The 21390-nt window shown below is 36.3% G+C and overlaps 1 protein-coding gene across 1 annotated transcript in view; it reads left to right on the plus strand.

The window, feature by feature from the left end:
- Positions 1-21390, plus strand: part of CSMD3 (CUB and Sushi multiple domains 3) — a 1171706-nt gene that overhangs the window by 729730 nt on the left and 420586 nt on the right. The window contains 1 exon segment of the mRNA XM_059902305.1: positions 12322-12460. Coding sequence (XP_059758288.1) covers positions 12322-12460 — 139 coding nt within the window.

The following is a 21390-nucleotide window of genomic DNA, read 5'->3' on the forward strand; positions in this document are numbered from 1 at the left end:
CATTATTTGGCCTTCTGTCTTCATTGTCTCTTTTTACCATTTATAGTTTAAAGTCTATTTTGTCTGAGGCCTTCTTTCTTAAGTACAGCCATCATTAACTTATTTTTCTCAGTTTTGATTCATTTTATCAGATGCACGAGACCCTTTGTAGTGGGGAACGAGTCTATGGTTATATGGTAAATTGGCTTTAAGTCTGCTCTGTCATGAACTTTTTACAAGTGCTCTTGGTCCTCCTATCTTTTGTTCGTACCTTTTCCTCGCTATCTTGTTTTTAAATATAGCTATGGGTTTACTGCATATCCAGAACATATTGTTCCCACACTTGCACTCAGCTCAAATTCATCTGGATACTTATATCCTCTAGTTTGGTGAAGCCAACTGCCATAAGATGGAGGTTTTGGTGGATCTGAGTCCACTAATAGATTCAAATGCCCAATGTCATAACCTCAAATGCTTACAAGAGCAAGACGGTAACAGAAATAAATTACATGGGCTGAATAAAACAGGCTATCTCACAAGCAGTGAGCACTGTCATCTAGAGTTTTCTGTTTTAAAAAGCAGGACAATTGGACATAAATTATTTTCTGTCTCTGTTGCAGTCATATAAGGAAACTGTTCCTGGTTATGAGGATTTATTATTCATTGGTGAATGTCATTATAAAAAAAATGCTACCTAATTATACTCATGTAGACTGAAGGATGAGAAGGATTTATTTGCAGACCAAAAATTAGAGTTGGGTTAAAATGTATTCATTATTTCTTTATAAAATCTGAAATACATGCCATTTACATTTTAAAATCAAATGTTCCTTAATAAAGTTATAAAATTATTTAACTGTTCATGAAAAATGTTGGACTAATCTAAAAATTGTATATTTTATTAAATTTCATTTTAATAAATATACTACTCAGGATCATTTTAGTCTCTCTTCCTGGTTTCTCTTCATTTCTGTGATCTCTGTTTGTATGTATTCCAGAGCTAGATCTTGAATATTTTCTCCTATTTCCACTCACTCTATTCATACTTTTCATCCAGTCTCCAGCTTTAAATAACACCTATGTGTTGATGGCTCTCAAATTTACATTCTTCTAATTCTCTGTCCTGAAGTCCAGACTCATCTATTCAACTTCCTCCTCAATATCTCCACTTAGATGTTTAATAGGCATCTCAAACTTAGCCTGTCCAAAACTGATCAGATTCCCCCGGTCACTCCAAACCTGATACTGTCACAGACTTTCTCCATCATCATCAGTAGCACTCCATTCTTCCAATAATTCAGGCGAAAACTCTTGGGAGTAATTCCTCCTTTCTTTCTATCACAACTATATGCAATCCATCAGAAAAATCTGTTAGCTCTATCTTGAATTCCTATATTCAAAACCCATCTACTTCTTACTTCCTTAACTGCTGACATCCTGGTCCCAGCAACCATCATCTCTGGCCTAGATTACTGCAACAGTCTTTTAACTGGTCTCATTGCTTCTGACCTTGCTCCTATTCAGTTCTATAGAAACGGTTTGTTATTCAGTTTACCTGTGCCCACCACTTAGTTTCTTCATAGTTATTTCTCTTATGGGACTCAGAAGGCCCTGATACGTATATACTATTGCTTCTCTCCTCCTTTTTACCTGGCTCTTTGTCTCCCATGCCATTTTCACTGTAGCTAGCAATGCCCTCTTTGATCTAAAGCAATCCCCTCAACAAAAATGGAAATAGAATATTGGCCTTCTGGATTACATGGTCATGTTCTTGAATATAATTAGGATGTAATACATTCAGTGAACTGCTTTGTAGATAAAGAGGATTATATTTAATAAAATACATTGGAAGACTCGGATGAATGCTATTGGCTCAAAGTGGTTGATTTAATTAAGATGCTGAGTTAAGACTAACTGAAAGAAAGTTGTTCCTTCCTTGTGAAGATTCATAATAATTTCTAATATTGTTATCATTGTAGCCTCCCTGAGAAGAAGAACAGTGAAAGCAAAATGCATGACTAACAAGGTATACAGGCAAAATTTCCTGTTACTTTGGGAATGACAACTTATAGGCTACCAGCTAAGGAGGAAAATGTTGCAGTATCCCTGTCCATAAAAAATTGAGGTTCAGATACCTCTTTTGTGGCTTATTAAGTGGGTTCTAACTGACTCATTTCTCTCAATCATAACCTCAGCTATCCCACTCCCAGTTTATATAAGCAGCAAAAGAAAAGAGGGAAATCGAGATCTATATCTATCTACCTACCTACCTACCTAAATACCTACCTAAACTGTTGGAGTCAAAAGTTGTTCAGCTTTTCCTTTATCTCCCCATAGGAAGGAGGATGCTAGTCTCCTTCTCTTCAAGCCAAGATAAGGGGAAGGACTCCAAAAGAATCCCTCATAAGGGAATGCAGTTGCCTGTGAAAAAGAGGAACTAGAATCGCCAGGTGGATATCTGATTATACAGTGTACTTGCTGATCTGCCTTCTATGCTGAATGAACAAGAGAAAGAAAATTGGTAAAAACTGGCAGATTAAAAAGAGGGAAAGCTGGCTAGTTGAAATCATTTGGCAAGTCGATGATGTGAGCTTCCTCTGCATCAAATGAATACCAAAGAAGGTACCCTGGCTTGGCCACTAGGTAAAAGAAACTCAACAACCAGAGACCATAGGATGTACTGTCAGGGGTGAAAGCAGGGAGGTAACTGGAAAAGGTTGATCTTCTCTTCTGTCAGGAAATTTCCTGATAGAAGTGAGAAGCCACCCTTCTAATTCTTGGCCTTTACAAAGAACTCATTTATTATCCTTATGGAAAAAACAAAACATTTTCCATATCTGACAAATAGAAAATCTCAGGGACCAGTTAGAGTTAGTGAGGAAACAGCAACAGTCAGGAAAGGACTATGACAGCAACTTTTCCTCATTTTAGCCCTAACACACCACAGGAAAAAGGACCTAAAGGGAAGAGGAAGGGGATGTACTGAGAAAGGATACAGCATCTTCTCTGCTCCAACTGCTGAAGCGAATGGAGGAATGAATCACCAAGTGCTGGTCCTCCATCAGCACCCTTCTCCCCATCCTCCAAGGTGCTCAAAGATGCACCTTGGGTGGGTAGGTGGAGGAAATAAGACAGAATTTTAAATTGGATTGGACCAAGTTTTTTAATACTGTAAGTGATGAGAATTTTAGAGGATGTGCCCAACACTTCTTTAAGGAGAGGGAGATTTGTCAGTGCATGTTTGAAGGCAGTAATTTAGAAGGAAAGGAAGGAAGGAAGGGAGGGAGGGAGGGCGGAGGGAGGGAGGGAGGGGGCAGGGAGGGAGGAAAGAGAGAGAGAGAGAAAGAAAAAGAAAGAAAGAAAGAAACCAATTTCTGTTTTCATTACACCGATTTCAGAATATTCCATAAAATGCCTACTCAAGCAAGAACTTCCTATCCCTCAGTAGAGAACTCCCTGAATAACTATGGCTTAAGTTCCTTTCTACTGCAATGGGATATCTTAGAGAATTCCTTGAGTCAATAGGATGGGACTAGGGTCCCTGGAGAACTGTTTGACAGCAAGGCTGGACTTGCATGCCAATGAACTTCCCCTTTGAGGATAAGGGATTTTCTCTTGAATCTCAGTTAGCCTCAAAGGGAAGGAAATCCTTCTCATTCACAGATGTTGCACTCTCTGGAGGGAGTTTGTTTGAGGGAGCAATTACAGTAACAGTCTGATGCATAGAGCAGAATATATTGTGGTTCTCATAGAATGTGTGTTCACACACATATACCTATTCATATCTAATAATAGACTCCTCTTTTAGTTACATATTAAGGTAGTAGTAAATTCCTAGAGGACTACCATAGGGAAAACTAATTTAATAGCAATCTGCAGGGTTTTGCTCCTAATTTCTGTGGAGCTGGGTAGGGGAAGGGTAGAAGGGGTTATAGAAATGGAAAGAGGTTCAGAGCTGTGATTGCTTGTCTGCATTCCTGGCACTTTAATTCCTATGTTTCTGACTTTCTCTTTTTATCCAAGATAGAGATGCAACTTGTTTCCCATAATTTTCTTTGAAACATCATCCACTGTGCTGAGGTTAGGCAGAGCAGGTGATTACTTACCACACCTATAACCAACCATAAAGCAAGTTTAAAAATTAAAAATTAAAAAAAAAAAAAAGGAAAGAAATGGAACCCTCATTGTTTATAATCCCCAAGATCAAAACCTAGCTGTTCTTCCAGTCCTCAATTCCCTTCTGAGCACCTAAGTGCCACTTCTCAGATGAAAGAGCACCAAAATTCTGAAGCATTTTTATTCAAAAGAATTTTAGCTGAATACAGTCTGAAACACTTCTGACTCTTCATACAGATCTTAAAGCATACGGGGTATTTTGAATTTGTCCATTCTGAAGCAGGAGGGAAGGGGGCAGGGCACAACCTTTGAAAGAATGACATAGCCCAAGGACATGACATAAACTGATTAGGACCAAATGGGTACAAGATGGCTGACAAGTCAACTTCCACTAGACCTTGAGCCTCAGTATACACTCACTGTAACAAATCAGCAAGCTAAATGACACACCCACAGGCACCATGACAGTTCCAAGGCCAACCATAAGGGTCAAAAAGTGGGCGGTGGCCCAATTCCTGGAAATCCCCACCCCTTCCTGAAATAGCTGGAATACTCCTCCCACTCATTAGCTTATGAAATTACCCACCCCTATAAAAACTGACAACCCCATACCCTGGTGCCTTTCTCACCTTCTGAGATGGCCCACACTCTGTCTGTGGAGTGTGTTTCTCTCTAAATAAATCCATTTCTTACCTATCACTTTGTCTCTCACTGAATTCTTTCTATGATGAGACATCAAGAACCTGAGCTTCATTAAGTCCTGAAACCAAGTGTGTGATCTCGGTTGGAAGACTGTGGGTTTTGGCCGGGTTCAAGTCCCAGCTACGTGGGTTCAAGTCCCAATCAGGGTTTTGGCCAGCTTTGAGTCTCGGATGCATGGGTTCAAGTCCCAGTCAGGCTTTTGGCTGGGTTTGAGTCCCAGCATGTGGGTTCAAGTCCCAATCTGAGGTGCATGGTTTCAATTCTACTCAAAGTAACACAGAAATGAGTCATCACTCCAATGAAAATTATTTATAACAGACTTTCTTCAGGCCTTAGAAAAATGAAACAGGATAAATGAACTATTTCTACTTTACCATTTATGCTTTGTTTTCATTATTTAAAATGGGGAGAAGTTAGAGGCAACAATCTGTATTTCACTAACAGATGGAAATTACCTCTTTATCCCAGGAACCTGAGTGATTATCCAGCAGCATCTTGGAGCTACAGACTAGCCATATCCTCTTAGATTTTGTCAGCTTGGTCTGTGGGCCAAGAGCTATAAAATGACCTGAGGGATTGGAGTGGAGTGAGGGTTTTGTTAACAATGCCCTCTGGGTCCTACATTATAATTACTAGAAGTGCATTCTGGGAATCTGCATTTTAACAAGTTTTTAATCTAAACTCACTTCTAGGTATCCACAAATGTTTGAAAGTAACCACTGCATGAAACCAAAAGTTCCTCTCCTCATTTTCCACTAACTATAAGCTTCAGAAACAAAAAACTACTTGACTTTCCCTCATACATTAGTATTGTTGTCAAACCTAAGTTTGTGTGCCCAATGCAGAGCGAGGCCAAACAAACCGAAAAGTCAGAGTTTGGAACAGAGAAAGGTTTATCGTAAGGCCAAGCAAGGAGAATGGGCAGCTCATGCTCAAAAGACCCCCAACTACCTGATGGTTTTCAGGGAAGAGTTTTTAAAGGCAAAATTTGGAGTGAGAGCTGCAGGGTGTGTGACTTTCTTCTGATTGGTTGGTGGTGAGGTAACAGGATGGTATTCCAGGAATCTTGTGCTCAGCCTGGTTACCATCCTCCACCTGGGAGGGGGCCTTAGTTCCTGTAGAAGAACTCAAAGATGTATTGATATGTATACCACTTGGGGAGGAACCAGGACCATGCTTTATTGCTGCACTATTGTTTCTTGACTGCTTTTCCCTTGTGTCTCCATCTCCTCACTTCCCAGAATAATAACTCTTTGAATCTGCCCTTTGGAACTCAGGGAAAGTCTAGGAGGCTGAAGCTATTTTCCTACAAACAAGGAATTGGGTGTATGAAGAAGCTTTTGTACCCGGGAGGGCGCCACAGTGTACTGCTTGGTTTCGGTATTTCTCACTTTATTCTTTCTCTGCTCTTTCTGTCCCTCTACCCCTATCTTCTATTCTTTTTTTTTTTTTTTTTTTAATCAAACTCACCTCTGACAAAATCTCCTTCAAGAACTCTTTCTTAATGCCCTTGGGATGTCACCTGTCTCTCCCCTACATTTCCAGCCTATCTGGCTCAAGCATATATTTATTCTTCATGTTAGCTGTCTGTCTTCCTTGTAGAAACTGTGTGTCTCCTGAGGACAAATATAGTGTCATATAGATTTTTTTAAAAATTTCATCACCTGGCATAGTATCTTATATACATCAAAAGCTAAATAATTTTTTGAATTAATAAATACATGAATAATAAATAAATTAATGTCAGGGAAGCACTTAAAATTGTATGGTTAGAATCTCAAATTTACATTAAAAACTTTGGGTTGAATATTCTATCTTCCTAACTATCCATTTCTGTCTTCATTAAACCTATTTTAAGGAGAATAGATATGCTTAAATAAATATCTCTCTTGGAAAATTAATCCAATACATCTATCATGGAAGTAGTTTCTAACTTAGAATTTGAAGATTTGAATTTGAATCTCACCTCTGCTACTACCCAGATCTGTGTTTCTCATCAAGTCATATGTTTGATGATGTTTTTCCTTACCTGCAAAACTGCCGTAAGAAAGAAACAAGCATTTTTATGCTACAAGCTTATTAAAGTAATTAAGTTAAGAAATGTATATAAAAGCATACTCCAAACTGGAAAGCATTATGACTGTCTTAGTTGGTATAGCAGAAATGGCCAGCTGTTTACCTTTAAGCTGTTACCCCATTCAGTATACAGAGTTGTAGGTAGGAAATAGCTACCCAGCTGAGCGACTTCATTTCACAGCCTCCTTTGAAGTTAGGTACGGCCAAGTGAGTAAGTGGAAGTAATGTAAATAATGTCCAAGCTGTGGTCCATAAAAAGCATACACAGAGTGGTCCTCTATGCTCTGTTTCCTTTCCTGCCAGCTAAAATGGAAATGACTCCCATGGCAATCTAGAAAATCGCCTGCTGAAAATGGCTGAGGCTTTGTCATCCTGGGTGTTAAGAGACTAGAAGGAAGATGGCTGTTTTGCTGATAGGCACACTTCATTGTACTGTTACATGAGTGTATTGAAGAAAAATTTCACCAGAGTTAAACAGGCAAGGAAGATTTTATTAAAGACTTTTGCAATAAGGAGGAGTGATTGAATTCAAATGCACTGAGGGAAGGTTTTTAAGGGCTGAGATGAGCTAGTGGTAAAGTGATGGAGGAAGTTGGGTGACGAGTTGAGAGTCTTGAAGAAGGCTGTCTAGAGTTTAGTCAAGATGAAGGCCATTTTGGTCAAGTGAAAAATAAACTTCTGTGTTAAGCTACTAAAATTTAGGTATTTATTTATTTTACCAGCTACAATCATCTGAATTCACACACAGTTAGGAGAGAGGAAGACCCAAACAGAAATAGTCCATCCCAGCCTTGCCCCATTGTTGTATTATAATGCATAATGGTCAGTACCTACTTAAATTGTATTAAATTAAAATATTTTTTCAAAGGTTACATCTTAAACCTCTTTTATTTTCTTCTCTAAGTATTCACCTTAATCTTTCACTTATATTGAAGCCTTAACATCAGCCTATGTTAAAAATGACACGTAATATAACTAAGAGCTCCAGATTCTATTTTCTGTTGTTTCTTGTGATATTTCACAGACCTTTTAGCCTCAACACTGAATCTCATTATCTTTCCACATAAAATTCCTTCCTGTTTTGTGTTTCCTATTTTGGTGAATGGAATTATCTTCCATAATGTTGTACATGCCAGAGGCCCAATGACCAATTTAGACTCCTTCATCTTGCTCACTCATTGCATGTAATCAATAAATGCTTTTGAGTCTGTCTCCTAAATATCTCCATATTTAGCCATTTCCTGTTACCACCATATATCAGAATCTGATTATACCTTCCGAGATAATTGTGACAGTCTCCTAATTGATCTCATCAACTCCAGGTACTCTGCTTCTAGTTCATTGTACCTGTAACTTTCATTTAAATGGAAATTGTATTATTTGTCTATATATGTTTATGTAGTCTTTGTCTACAATTTTTTTTAACATCTTTATTGGAGTATAATTGCTTTACAACGGTGTGTTAGTTTCTGCTGTATCACAAAGTGAATCAGCTATACGTATGCATATATCCCCATATCCCCTCCCTCTTGCGTCTCCCTCCCACCCTCCCTATCCCACCCCTTGTCTACAATCTTTCATTTGTCTATGGTTCACTTTCCTTAATATAGCATCATATCAGGTCCTTTTTTTTTTTTTTTTTTTTTTGGCCGCACTGCATGGCATGTGGGATCCTAGTTCCCTGACCAGGGATTGAACCCATGCCCTCCGCAGCGGAAGCATGGATTCTTAACAACTGGACCACCAGGGAAGTCCCATTAGGTCCTTTTCTACTCTTCTTCCTTCATCTCTCATCACTTCTTGGTTCCCTAAAAAAGGTAACTGGCATTATTCAAAAACATGCTAATTCAGCCTTCTACTCTTAAGCACATGCTGTTTCTTCCATTTACAATATCCTCTCTCTCTTTTTCTCCTGGTGAATTCTGACTCATCCTTGAAGACTCAAATTAAATAGAATCTCTTCTGTGAAGCCTTAATTCCTGTCCTCTTCCAGACCCCGTGTCCCATGGACAGATCTTTCTTATATAATTTATGACATTATTACCTTTTATGTTTATGTTTCTGTGTTTTGCACATGGGCAGTGTGATAAAAAGAAAAAGAATATCTTAATTACATTTGCAAAGAAGTTTCTAGAGTCAAATTACCTCTGTTCAAATCCTTGCTAGCTGATGTGCAAATTATTTAAATTCTCTGCACATCAATGTTCTTATCTACATATGTGGTTGGATTATTTTGAGTATTACATAAAATAATACAAAGGACTTCTTATATAGTATCTGGCACCTAGGAAACATTTGATAAATGTTAGAAGTAGTACAAATACCACGTGGGCGCATACTTGACACACAATTGTTTGCTGAATGACTGAAATATGAATTAATAAATGATGAATGAGTGAATAGGACTTGAAAATAAATCCCTGTATCTTGATCTCCTTTCTGTTTTCCATATGTTCCAAGTTTCCTTTGTTCAGTCAAGATACTGTCTTTTACAGAAGTCTTTCTTAAACTGCAGCATGTTTATACTTGGAGGTACACAAGCTTTTAGGTGTTAAATATATAAGCATTTCTTAAATTTCAATAGGTACATATTTATTTTCAGGCATTATGGAAAAATATAACTAATACATAAAAGCAATGATTTTACAGATATTTTTCTTAGGGCAAGTTTAAAGAAATCATTTAAATTAAAAGTAAGTCTATTTAAAGAAAATCATTAATTATATAAGCAGTACATGGATGTGGCAAAATTGTAAGGTTTGGGCAACTAACTTTATTGCCTTTCTGTTTGTATTGTTATTCATGTTATAGTTAAGGTTCTCTTTACAAATTCAAATCTTTGTTATTTTTATTACTATTAGTTCTTTTAGCTTTCCAAAGCTTTTTCTGTTTCCTTTTTCTCTTGAACGTTTTCTTTACCCTTGGTCTCCGCTTATTTTGTCCTGCACTTTGTCCCCTCCATGCTCTGCTGCTGTTGCTCCACCATGGCTTTTCTATGTGAACATCTTCCTGCCATGTGGCTGCTAGTCACTGTGGTCGTGAGGCTTTTCTTGACTGATCTGCACTTAGCATCTGTCTCTTTGCTTAGGTGTCACACTCTCTTGGGGAAGCTGTCTCCATACTTTTGGGATAATAATTTTGTGAAGTTCCAACCCTATGTGTGAGAGAAAGAAGCCAGTTCAGAATGTCGTATGTTAATTAGGAGAAGACTCACTTTGTAGCAGGGTCACTATTTGGGAAAGTCCTTTCAGGAAACAAACAGTCACTGCATCTTTATGCTACTCCTTTCCTTTAAAGCTCCTTCCTAATTCTGCCTCTCCAACATGTTGGACTGAGGGACCAGCTGAAATGCTTCTGGGTACTCTACTTTTTAATCTTTAATGGCCCATTACTCAATTGCTAATTTTATGACTGATTACCTCTTTCAATCATGATTAGACTGAAGTGCACAGATGCTTTCCTAGAACAATTTGAGTTGATAACATATTAGGGATTTTTCTATATTTCCGGGACCTTCTCTCACCAAAATACTTTACTCTGTCTTTTAAAATATGGTAATTTAAATGACTGTTATGCACATAATTTTATTTTTGAAATACATAATAACCCTACAGGAAACCTAATTATGAGTCATCATAGCAAGGAAGAGTAAATAATCCTCATCAAAATGGTCTCCTCTGAAAGCTTTTTAAGAAACAAAATCAAATTCTACCAAGGAAGAAAATTTAGTTTTATATGAAAGTTCTTTCTCATACAAGTAACAAATTTTGGCAATTTCACAGAAAATATTTTTCTCAAATGGACACTTTGTAGTAATGGTTGATTCCTAGGCCAATTTATTAAATATTTCCTATTTTATTTGGGTTATATCAAATTACTTAAAGAATGAAAAAGTGTAAAAATTGTGTCTAGAACAATATGTTTTAGAAATTCTGTAAGGTAAAACTGAAAGAAACAAGTAAACAACAATGACAAAAATATAAACACATGAGATAGACTTTAAATGGAAAGAATTAAAGAAAATAAAAATATAACATGGTAAGTCATTGGGAAGGGTCTCTATCTAATGTGTTGAAAAGCCGATATAGTATACATATGACTATTTTTCTTTCCAAATAATTTTCAATAATTCAAATACTCTTTGCTTCATCCCCCCCCGCCCCCCACACACACTTTGTATACCTCCTTAAGGTATAGAACAGGCTAATGTAGCTGGGCTGCAGAGTGAAGGGGAGAAGTTTGGAGTACAGGCTAGAGTGTAAGGCAATAGCTAGATCATTCAGGGCCTTGTTGGTCAACACAGAAAAATGCCATTTAAAAGTGTTTGAGGTTTAAACAATTACTCTGGCCATAGTGTGGAGGATAGTTAGCATGGATGAGGAGAGACCAATTAAGAGGGTCAGTTAGGAGGGTTTATACCAGAGATGAAATTATGGTAATTTAATCTGGTAGCTATAGAGATAGAGAAACAAGACTGGGCTTGAGAATGGGTTGGATATTGTAGTAAATAGTAAGGATAATGGAACTATGAAAGATGACTACTTCTAACTTCCTGGGCTATGCAAATCCATGGATGGTGGTTTCATTTACCAATATTGGAAATAATGGGAGAACACTGGTTTTGAGGTCCTATTTTGTAAAAACTGACTTGAAAGTACTTTTGAGGCTTTCAGGTCTTGTGAACTTTGACAAGTTGTTCTTTCAACTTGGTTTATTTCTATTCAAAATGAGGTACTTACACTAAATTATCTTATCAGTACCTACTGGGATTAAAATGCTATCATTGTGGTTTCAATTGTGTATGAGTTTGGGGAAAGCAGAAGATTAAATTCTTGAAATGATAAGCTGAGTTGAATCTGATGTTAAAGGGAGAAGAGATTAAGGTACCTGTCTAGGAAAGCAAATGGTATGATGAAACTGTAAATTGAAGGACATTCTGACAGCTGGATTGAAGCAAGAGAGAAATTAGCAGATGGGAAATCAGGGAAGAGACTGAATGAATGAAGACCTAAAATTGTAATAGGGACTCTGGTAAAAGGAAGATCAAAGCTTTAGACACTGTATAGCATGAATTAACAGTATTTGATACATAAATCAGAAAATGAAAGACAGAGAAACTAAAACTAACAGCTTATATTTTTTTCAAGTTTTGAAAATGATGGAGACACAAGAATGTATTTAAGGGATATAATTGGGAGACTTGAATTTATCTGACATGCTGAGTGTGTAACTAAGCCATATTTCAAAAAGTAAATTACTTTTTTTAGGGAAAATAATCATTCAATAATAGAATGACTGGATGAAATTTTACTTTCAAAAACAATATTAAATAGCATTTAATGTGTACATGCAAAAATTAATTTTAGAAATACAGTTAGTACTAAAAATATTTTCTGCAACTTGTTCTAAAATTTTTGTATTTACTTGTTCTCTGATTTTATTTTTCAGCTCCATGCGGTGGCCATTTTTCAGCTCCCAGTGGATTGATTCTCTCACCAGGATGGCCAGGATACTATAAAGACTCTCTGAATTGTGAATGGGTGATTGAAGCTGAACCTGGACACTCTATCAAAATTACATTTGAAAGGTCTCTGCAAATATTTTTCTACTTAAAAAAAAAAATTATCTAAAAGAATAGCTGACATTCTGCATTTTACTTTCCATATTAATGTTTAATTTTATTGCAGTAGTCAATTGTTGGACCTTGAGTGTTTCAGGATGTTTGCCCCTTTTAGCCTTTCAACCTATTTTCAAGTTAATTTTCTATTTCCTTAATGCTCTATCAGTATGAATGAAATGTGCAAGATGGACCTTTTTTGATTCGTATATATGCATACTACTGTGATATGAACGTATGACCTTTAACTTAGTAAGTTTAGTTGTCCTATACTTTGAAGGGCCTGTGGATTCTGTTCTGCTAGATTTCGAAAGGCAAAGGTGCTGTAAACACACTTGAATTGATACCGTATTGCAGCCTAAGACATTTGCTTACACATACTACCTATATACCTACACTTACAGGCCCTTCAGAAAAATGGCTGCGTTAAATTAATGTGAATTAATGATTTGTCAGTCAAGTTTTGTTTTTCCTTAGGATAATTAGTATTACTGATCAAATAATCTATATCCTAAAAGATTATAATATTGACTATTAAAAATTTAAAAGAATGAATCTTCCAGCTTGTGATTGGATCACTATTCTGAAATCCAAATAGAGGTATCTATATAATTTTTCAATTATATTGTTGACCCCTCTCATCTCCCAACCTTTTCTTAAAAAAAAAAAAAAGAACTCCTGTAAACATTATAGTAAACATATAAGTATATATATAATTTCAGCAGAATTATGCTCTGATGATTGAATTTTACAAATATAACATGATCTTTCCCTGATTAAAGAGTTCCTTCATTGAATTAATCTATTCATGCTAGTGTAAAAACTTGAGAGGAAAACAGATTCTATTTTGACAGATATAAAATATTAAACATTTCACATGAGGTCACTCTACTTTATTATGACCCACACAACTTTACTATGACTATATTAGTTTGCTAGGGCTGCCATAATAAAGTGTAACAGACTGAGTGTCTTAAATAACAGAAATTTGTTTCCTCATAGTTCTAAAGTCTAGAAGTCTGAGATCAAGGTGTCAACAGGGTTGTCTTCTGTGGTTTTAGTCATTGGCTAATAGATGGCTGTCCTTTTCATGTGTCTTCACATGGTCTTCCCTCTGTGTGTGTTTGTTTCCTAATCTTCTCTTATAAGGACACAAGTCATATTACATTAGGGTCCACCCATATAATCTCATTTTACCTTAATTACCCGTTAAAAGACCTTTCTCCAAATATAATCACATTCTGTGATACTAGGGGGTTAGGACTTCAACATATAAATTTTAGGGGGACATGATTCAGCCCATAATAATAACCTACACATTAAGAAAATGTTTTTATTTAGAATAATTTGGCAGAGTTGTGTTGTGATGTTAAAACCATATTCTTTATTCAGTGGTTGACATAACCTGTGTTGCCATAGTAATTTTAGAGAAGCCAGAAAAGCATCTTATTTATGCAGAATCAAATATTTGTCCGATAACATTTTTCCATTAATGTGGGACCCAAATTAACCAACCTTACCGTATTACACAGAATTCTACTTGGTTTGGAGTATACCATATAACATAATATTATTGATCATATCATTGAATAATTTAAAAACTTATATTGATTTGTGTCAATAAGACAGAGATTTATAATGTATTTTTAATTTGTTAAATTTAGAGTATCACATTTGAAGGATTAGCATATCTGTCAGTTTATCATAATTGATCTCATTTTTTTTTAAACTGCATGTATTATAGGTTTAAGTAAATGATTTTAGTATTACCCATTTTGGACTTAACATTATTTTGTATCAGGAGTTATGATGTTAAGGTAATTAAAATATCTTTTTTTTTCCTGAGATATACATTTTAAAGTAATAACTAGAATTATGACTTATAACATTATACCAGAACATATAAGATTTTTAGAAATTTCATGTAATGTCTGAAACATTGTGCCAGTACCATACTGTCTTGATTACTGTAGCTTTGTAGTATAGTCTGAAGTCATGGAGGCTGATTCCTCCAGCTCCGTTTTTCTTTCTCAGGATGCTTTGGCTATTCTGGTCTTTTGTGTTTCCATACAAATTGTGAAATATTTTGTTGTAATTGTGTGAAAAATGCCATTGGTAGTTTGATAGGAATTTCATTGAATCTGTAGATTGCTTTGGGTAGTAGAGTCATTTTCACAATGTTGATTCTTCCAGTCCAAGAACATGGTATATCTCTACATCTGTTTGTATAATCTTTAATTTCTTTCATCAGTGTCTTATAGTTTTATGCATATAGGTCTTTTGTCTCCTTAGGTAGGTTTATTCCTAGGTATTTTATTCTTTTTGTTGCAATGGTAAATGGGAGTGTTTCCTTAATTTCTCTTTCAGATTTTTCATCGTTAGTGTATAGGAATGCAAGAGATTTCTGTGCATTAATTTTGTATCCTGCTACTTTACTGAATTAATTGATTAGCTTTAGTAGTTTTCTGGTAGCATCTTTAGGATTCTGTATGTATAATATCATATCATCTGCAAACAGTGACAGTTTTACTTCTTCTTTTCCGATTTGGTTTCCTTTTATTTCTTTTTCTTCTCTGATTGCTGTGGCTAAAACTTCCAAAACTAGGTTGAATAATAGTGGTGAGAGTGGGCATCCTTGTCTTGTTCCTGATTTTAAAGGAAATGTTTTCAGTTTTTCACCATTGAGAACGATGTTGGCTGTGGATTTGTCATACGTGGGCTTTATTATGTTGAGGTAAGTTCCCTCTATGCCTGCTTTCTGGAGAGTTTTTATCATAAATGGGTGTTGAATTTTGTCAAAGTTTTTTTCTGCATCTATTGAGATAATCATATGGTTTTTTCCCTTCAATTTGTTAATATGGTGTATCACATTGATTTGCATATACTGAAATATCCTTGCATTCTTGGGATAAACCCCACTTGATCATGGTGTATGATCCTTTTAATGTGCTGTTTGACTCTGTTTCCTCGTATTTTGTTGAGGATTTTTGCACCTATGTTCATCAGTGTTATTGGTCTGTAGTTTTCTTTTTTTGTGATCTCTTTCTCTGGTTTTGCTATCAGGGTGATGGTGGCCTTGTAGAATGAGTTTGGGAGTGTTCCTCCCTCTGCTATATTTTGGAAGAGTTTGAGAAGGATAGGTGTTATCTCTTCTCTAAATGTTTGATAGAATTCTCCTGCGAAGCCATCTTGTCCTGGTCTTTTGTTTGTTGGAAGGTTTTTAATCACAGTCTCAATTTCAGTGCTTCTGATTGGTCTGTTTATATTTTCTGTTTCTTCCTGGTTCAGTCTCAGAAGATTGTGCTCTTCTAAGAATTTGTCCATTTCTTCCAGGTTGTCGTTTTATTGGCATAGAGTTACTTGTAGTAATCCCTTATGATTCTTTGTATTTCTGCATTTTCAGTTGTTAGTTCTTCTTTTTCATTTCTAATTCTGTTGTTTTCAGTCATCTCCCTTTTTTTCTTGATGAGTCTGGGTAGTGGTTTATCAATTTTGCTTATCTTCTCAAAGAACCAGCTTTTAGTTTTATTGATCTTTGCTACTGTTTCCTTAATTTCTTTTTCATTTATTTCTGATCTGATCTTTATGATTTCTTTCCTTCTGCTAACTTTCTGGGTTTTTTGTTCTTCTTTTTCTAACTGCTTTAGGTGTAAGGTTAGGTTGTTTATTTTTTTTTGATTCTTGAGGTAGGATTACATTGCTATAAACTTCCCTCTTAGAACTGCTTTTGCTGAGTCCCATAGGTTTTGGGACGTCGTGTTTTTATTGACATTTGTTTCTAGGTAGCTTTTGATTTCCTCTTTGGTTTCATCAGTGATCTCTTGGTAATTTAGTAACGTATTGTTTGGCCTCCATATGTTTGTATTTTTTACAGTTTTTTTCTTGTAATTGATATCTAGTCTCATAGCATTGTGGTCAGAAAAGATACTTGATACGATTTCAATTTTCTTAAATTTACCAAAACTTGATTTGTGACCCAACATATGCTCTATCCTGGAGAATGTTCCATTAGCACTTGACGAGAAAGTGTATTCTGTTGTTTTTGGATGGAATGTCCTATAAATATCAGTTAAGTCCATCTTGTTTAATGTGTCATTTAAAGCTTGTGTTTCCTTATCTATTTTCATTTTGGTTGATACGTCCGTTGGTGAAAGTGGGATGTTAAAGTCCCCTACTATTATTGTGTTACTGTCAATTTCCCCTTTTATGTCTGTTAGCATTTGCCTTATGTATTGAGGTGCTCCTATATTGGGTGCATAAATATTTACAATTGTTGTATCTTCTTCTTGGATTGATCCCTTGATCATTATGCACTGTCCTTCTTTGTCTCTTGTAATAGTCTTTATTTTAAAGTCTATTTTGTCTGATATGAGAATTGGTACTCCAGCTTTCTTTTGATTTCCGTTTGCATGGAATATCTTTTTCCATCCCCTCACTTTCAGTGTGTATGTGTCCCTAGGTCAGAAGTGGGTCTCTTGTAGACAGCATATATATGGGTCTTGTTTTTGTATCCATTCAGCCAGTCTGTGTCTCTTGGTGTGAGCATTTAATCCATTTACATTTAAGGTAATGATTGATATGTATGTTCCTATTACCATTTTCTTAATTGTTTTGGGTTTGTTTTTGTAGGTCTTTTCCTTCTCTTGTGTTTCCTGCCTGGAGAAGTTCCTTTAGCATTTGTTTTAAAGCTGGTTTGGTGGTGCTGTATTCTCTTAACTTTTGCTTGTCTGTAACGGTTTTAATTTCTCCATCAAATCTGAATGAGGTCCTTGCTGGCTAGAGTAATCTTGGTTGTAGTTTTTTCCCTTTCATCACCTTAAAAATGTCCTGCCACTCCCTTCTGGCTTGCAGAGTTTCTGCTGAAAGATCAGCTGTTAACCTTATGGGGATTCCCTTGTATGTTATTTGTTGCTTTTCCCTTGCTGCTTTTAATATTTTTTCTTTGTATTTAATTTTTGATAGTTTTATTAATATGTGTCTTGGCGTGTTTCTCCTTGGATTTATCCTATATGGGACTTTCTGTACTTCCTGCCTTGATTGACTATTTCCTTTCCCATATTAGGGAAGTTTTCAACTATAATGTCTTCAAATATTTTCTCAGTCCCTTTCTTTTTGTCTTCTTCTGGGACCCCTATAATTCCAATGTTGGTGCATTTAATGCTGTCCCAGAGGTCTCTGATACTATCCTCAATTCTTTTCAATCTTTTCTTAATTTCCACTATTTTGTCTTCCAGGTCACTTATCCATTCTTCTGCCTCAGTTATTCTGCTATTGATCCCTTCTAGAGAAATTTTAATTTCATTTATTGTGTTGTTCATCTCTGTTTGTTTGCTCTTTATTTCTTCTAGGTCCTTGTTAAACTTTTTTTGTATTTTCTCCATTCTATTTCCAAGATTTTGGATCATCTTTACTATCATTACTCTGAATTCTTTTTCAAGTAGATTGCCTATTTCCTCTTCATTTGTTTGGTCTGGTGAGTTTTCATCTTGCTCCTTCATGTGCTGCATATTCCTGCGTCTTCCCATTTTTCTTAACTTACTGTGTTTGGGGGTCTCCTTTTCACAGGCTGCAGGTTTGTAGTTCCTGTTGTTTTTGGTGTCTGCCCACTTTGGGTATGTTTGGTTCAGTGGGTTGTGTAGGCTTCCTGGTGGAGGAAACTGGTGCCTGTGTTCTGGTGGATGAGCCTGGAGTTTGTCTTTCTGGTGGGCAGCACCACGTCCAGTGGTGTGTTTTGGTGTGCCTGTGAACTTAGTATGATTTTAGGCAGCCTCTCTGCTAATGGGTGGGGTTGTGTTCCTGTCTTGCTAGTTTGATATGGGGTGTCCAGTGCTGGAGCTTGCTGGCCACTGGGTAGAGCTGGGTCTAAGCATTGAGTTGGAGATCTCTTGGGAGAGCTCTCGCCAATTTATATTATGTGGGACCAAAAGGTCTCTGGTGGTCCAATGTCCTGAACTCGGCTCTCCCACCTCAGAAGTTCAGGTCTGACACCCAGCTGGAGCACCAAGACCCTGTCAGCCACACGACTCAGTCCGCCATCCTGTCACGAAGTTGCCTGAGTTCCAGGCGTCCTGTCAATGTCTCCTCTCCTTGGGTCCCGGAGATGCCTTAGGGGCCACCTCCTGTGAGGGGCTTCCAGGTCAGGTGCAGTCACCTGAGGGCTGGGCGTCACATCTAAGTCATGCAGGACGCTGAGCACTCGCCTTTTCTGCTCCAGAGTGTAACATTGGGGGGTTCGGCTGGCGTCTGAGGCCCAGGTTACTGCTTCCACCCAGGTTTACATGTGGGCCTCAGGTTTACAACTTCAAGATTCTCCAAACTTTTTTCTTTTCCTCTGTGCTCAGTCTAGTTCCACTTGCTCATAGGGGGCCACGTTCAGAGGCCTCGCCTGCTGCACTTCAGACCAGAGTTTCTCTTGGGCACAAAAGCATTTCTTTCCAGTCCTTGCATATTGGCTCTATTAGGTCACTCTTCGATGCTCAGCAAGGCTGCTCACTGCTCCAGTCGGCAGCTCATTCCAGCCATTTTTATAAGATGCAATGCTAGAGAGAAAAACCTTTTAATTTCTATGCATATAGTTTACCTAGTACTTTTTACTCTGCCACTTTCTTATTCTCTTATCTGTTTCCTGAGACACAGATCTTTTAAATTAGGCTAGAAGCAAGAGAGTCAAATTGAAATGTGATTTTCACTGTTAGGGTTTGTGCACAGCAACAGAAAACAGTTCTGTACATTGAACCATAACAGGCCTGGGGTGAGAAATGATTCTCAGAGTCCAAAGATTTTGGCTTTTCCCATGAGCGTTACTGAATAGGACTTGTCAACTGTGCCTCTTTTCTTAATCCCTAAATTACCTGCTCAAGTATATTACAAATCTCCTAGCTCCTTCACTTCCTTGATACCAATAATTTTTTTTCAGCTTTTCCTTGTTAATTAGCCCAAACACTGGAAGAATCAAGAGTGAAAATGCTTTATGTATTTATTGATGGTATTTTGACTATTTTAGAGTAGACAAGGCACAGATGTTTCAGTATATTTCTTTTGAATCATACTTTCTGTAACTAAGATAAAGTCCCAAATTCTTTTAAATGTTCTAAACTGAAATGTTTGTTTGGTGGTTCGAATCCTCTATCTGCCCTTCACACACACACACAAGCCTATAAGATTCTTGAGTCTGAGCTATTTGAAGGGAAAATTATTTAAAAATCTTCCATTTCTTTTTTATCTAAAGACCCTTTAAGGGTGTGAGATATTGCTTTAGGGCTGCCCATACTCCATGTGCTCTGTCAGAAACTGTTTTCTTTAAAGTAATTCACATTTAAAAACAGCTGTTATGTGGTTAGAAGTAGCTCTGTAGCAAAACAATGAGCAACAATGTTCATCAAGTTAAAAATTATAAATGAGAATTTTATCCCTTAGGTAGTATCATAAAATATTCACTTTGAAATCAGAAATATGTACATCTATCACTTCCTTATTTAGTGACGTTATAATATCTTGGTGCTTCATTTCCCCCTTAAGATTGTTTTGAGAAAAAGATATCATCTTTAAAGTATCCAACAAGAATTATGTTCTTAAAAAACCTAGTTCCCTTGTGATTTCCAGCTGAGCTCTTATAAGGACACTGGTTGCTAACTCTTTAATAGTTCCTCTCATCCTGAGAATATATTTTTTATAGAAGTTGTTTCCAAATAATGGATTGTATTTATTACAGAGTAACATCATTTGCTTTCTACTATTCATGAATAACCTAAATTAATTTGGTTAAAAATGAAATTTTAAAAATCAGATAATATAATTAAGGTGGCTGCATAACTATTTTGCAGGGTTTTTTTTTTATATTCTCAAATGTCATGATCGATTAGAATTAATCTACAGAAAAAAAAAAAAAACCCACTAGAAACATTACAAATATATTAGCCATTAGTTGGCTTCTTGAGATTATCTCAAGTAGCTTAAGTCAATAAAATCTTAAGAATTACAATTTCCTATCAAATGCAAAACAAAATAACAACACCACCAATGGGCATATGTGTTTTCATTGTTTATCTCTTCTTAACATAGCCAAATCATTAAGTCTTATTCTCAGATTTGCAGAGGAAGTTTTGCTTTGTTTCTTCCCTCAATTCTTAAAGTTTCTCATTATTTGGCAGCTCCTAACTGAATTCATTTTACTAGTAATAATCCTAAACCTGTCTTTCTAGTCACTTTCCTGTCCTTAGCTCCTTGACCACAAGCTATCAATATCAGTCTTCCTGAGTGCAACTTTTAAAATGAGAACTATTTCAGTTTGGTCAGAATGGTTTTGGATTACACAAAGAACATTTTAAAAGACATCAAAAATTGAGTAAGATTAGATTCAATTTCATTTTAAATATCATCTAGTGGCTCCATAACATTCGTTTATGATAAACAATAATGTCATAAACAAATGAACACTAGATTGAGGCAATTCATGAGAAATTTATACAACTATCTTAAAATACAAAATGAAAGAGATTCAAATTATTGTGTAACTCTATTCCATTTCCCCTGTTATTATAATGTATTTTTATTGTTCCTTGAGGCAGATCTGTGATGATTTTCTTTTTAAAGATTCACTCCTACTGAACAATGTTCTCTGTATCACCATTTAATGTTGCTATTCTGTTAAGAATTAGTCTCTTTATGTTTCAGTTCAAAGTAATCCCTGACTCTTCTGTGCACTTTAATTTGGTTGTTATCAACTGACTAACTATCAAAGTGAAACACCAATTTCAATACTACAGTAGGGGGGAGATTGGTTCAAGATGGCGGAGAAGAAGGACATGCTCTCACTCCCTCTTACAAGAACACCAGAATCACAACTAACTGCTGAACAATCATCGACAGGAAGACACTGGAACTCACCAGAAAGATACCCC

The sequence above is a fragment of the Balaenoptera ricei genome, chromosome 17, assembly GCF_028023285.1.
Source record: "Balaenoptera ricei isolate mBalRic1 chromosome 17, mBalRic1.hap2, whole genome shotgun sequence".
Classification (NCBI taxonomy): Eukaryota; Metazoa; Chordata; class Mammalia; order Artiodactyla; family Balaenopteridae; genus Balaenoptera; species Balaenoptera ricei.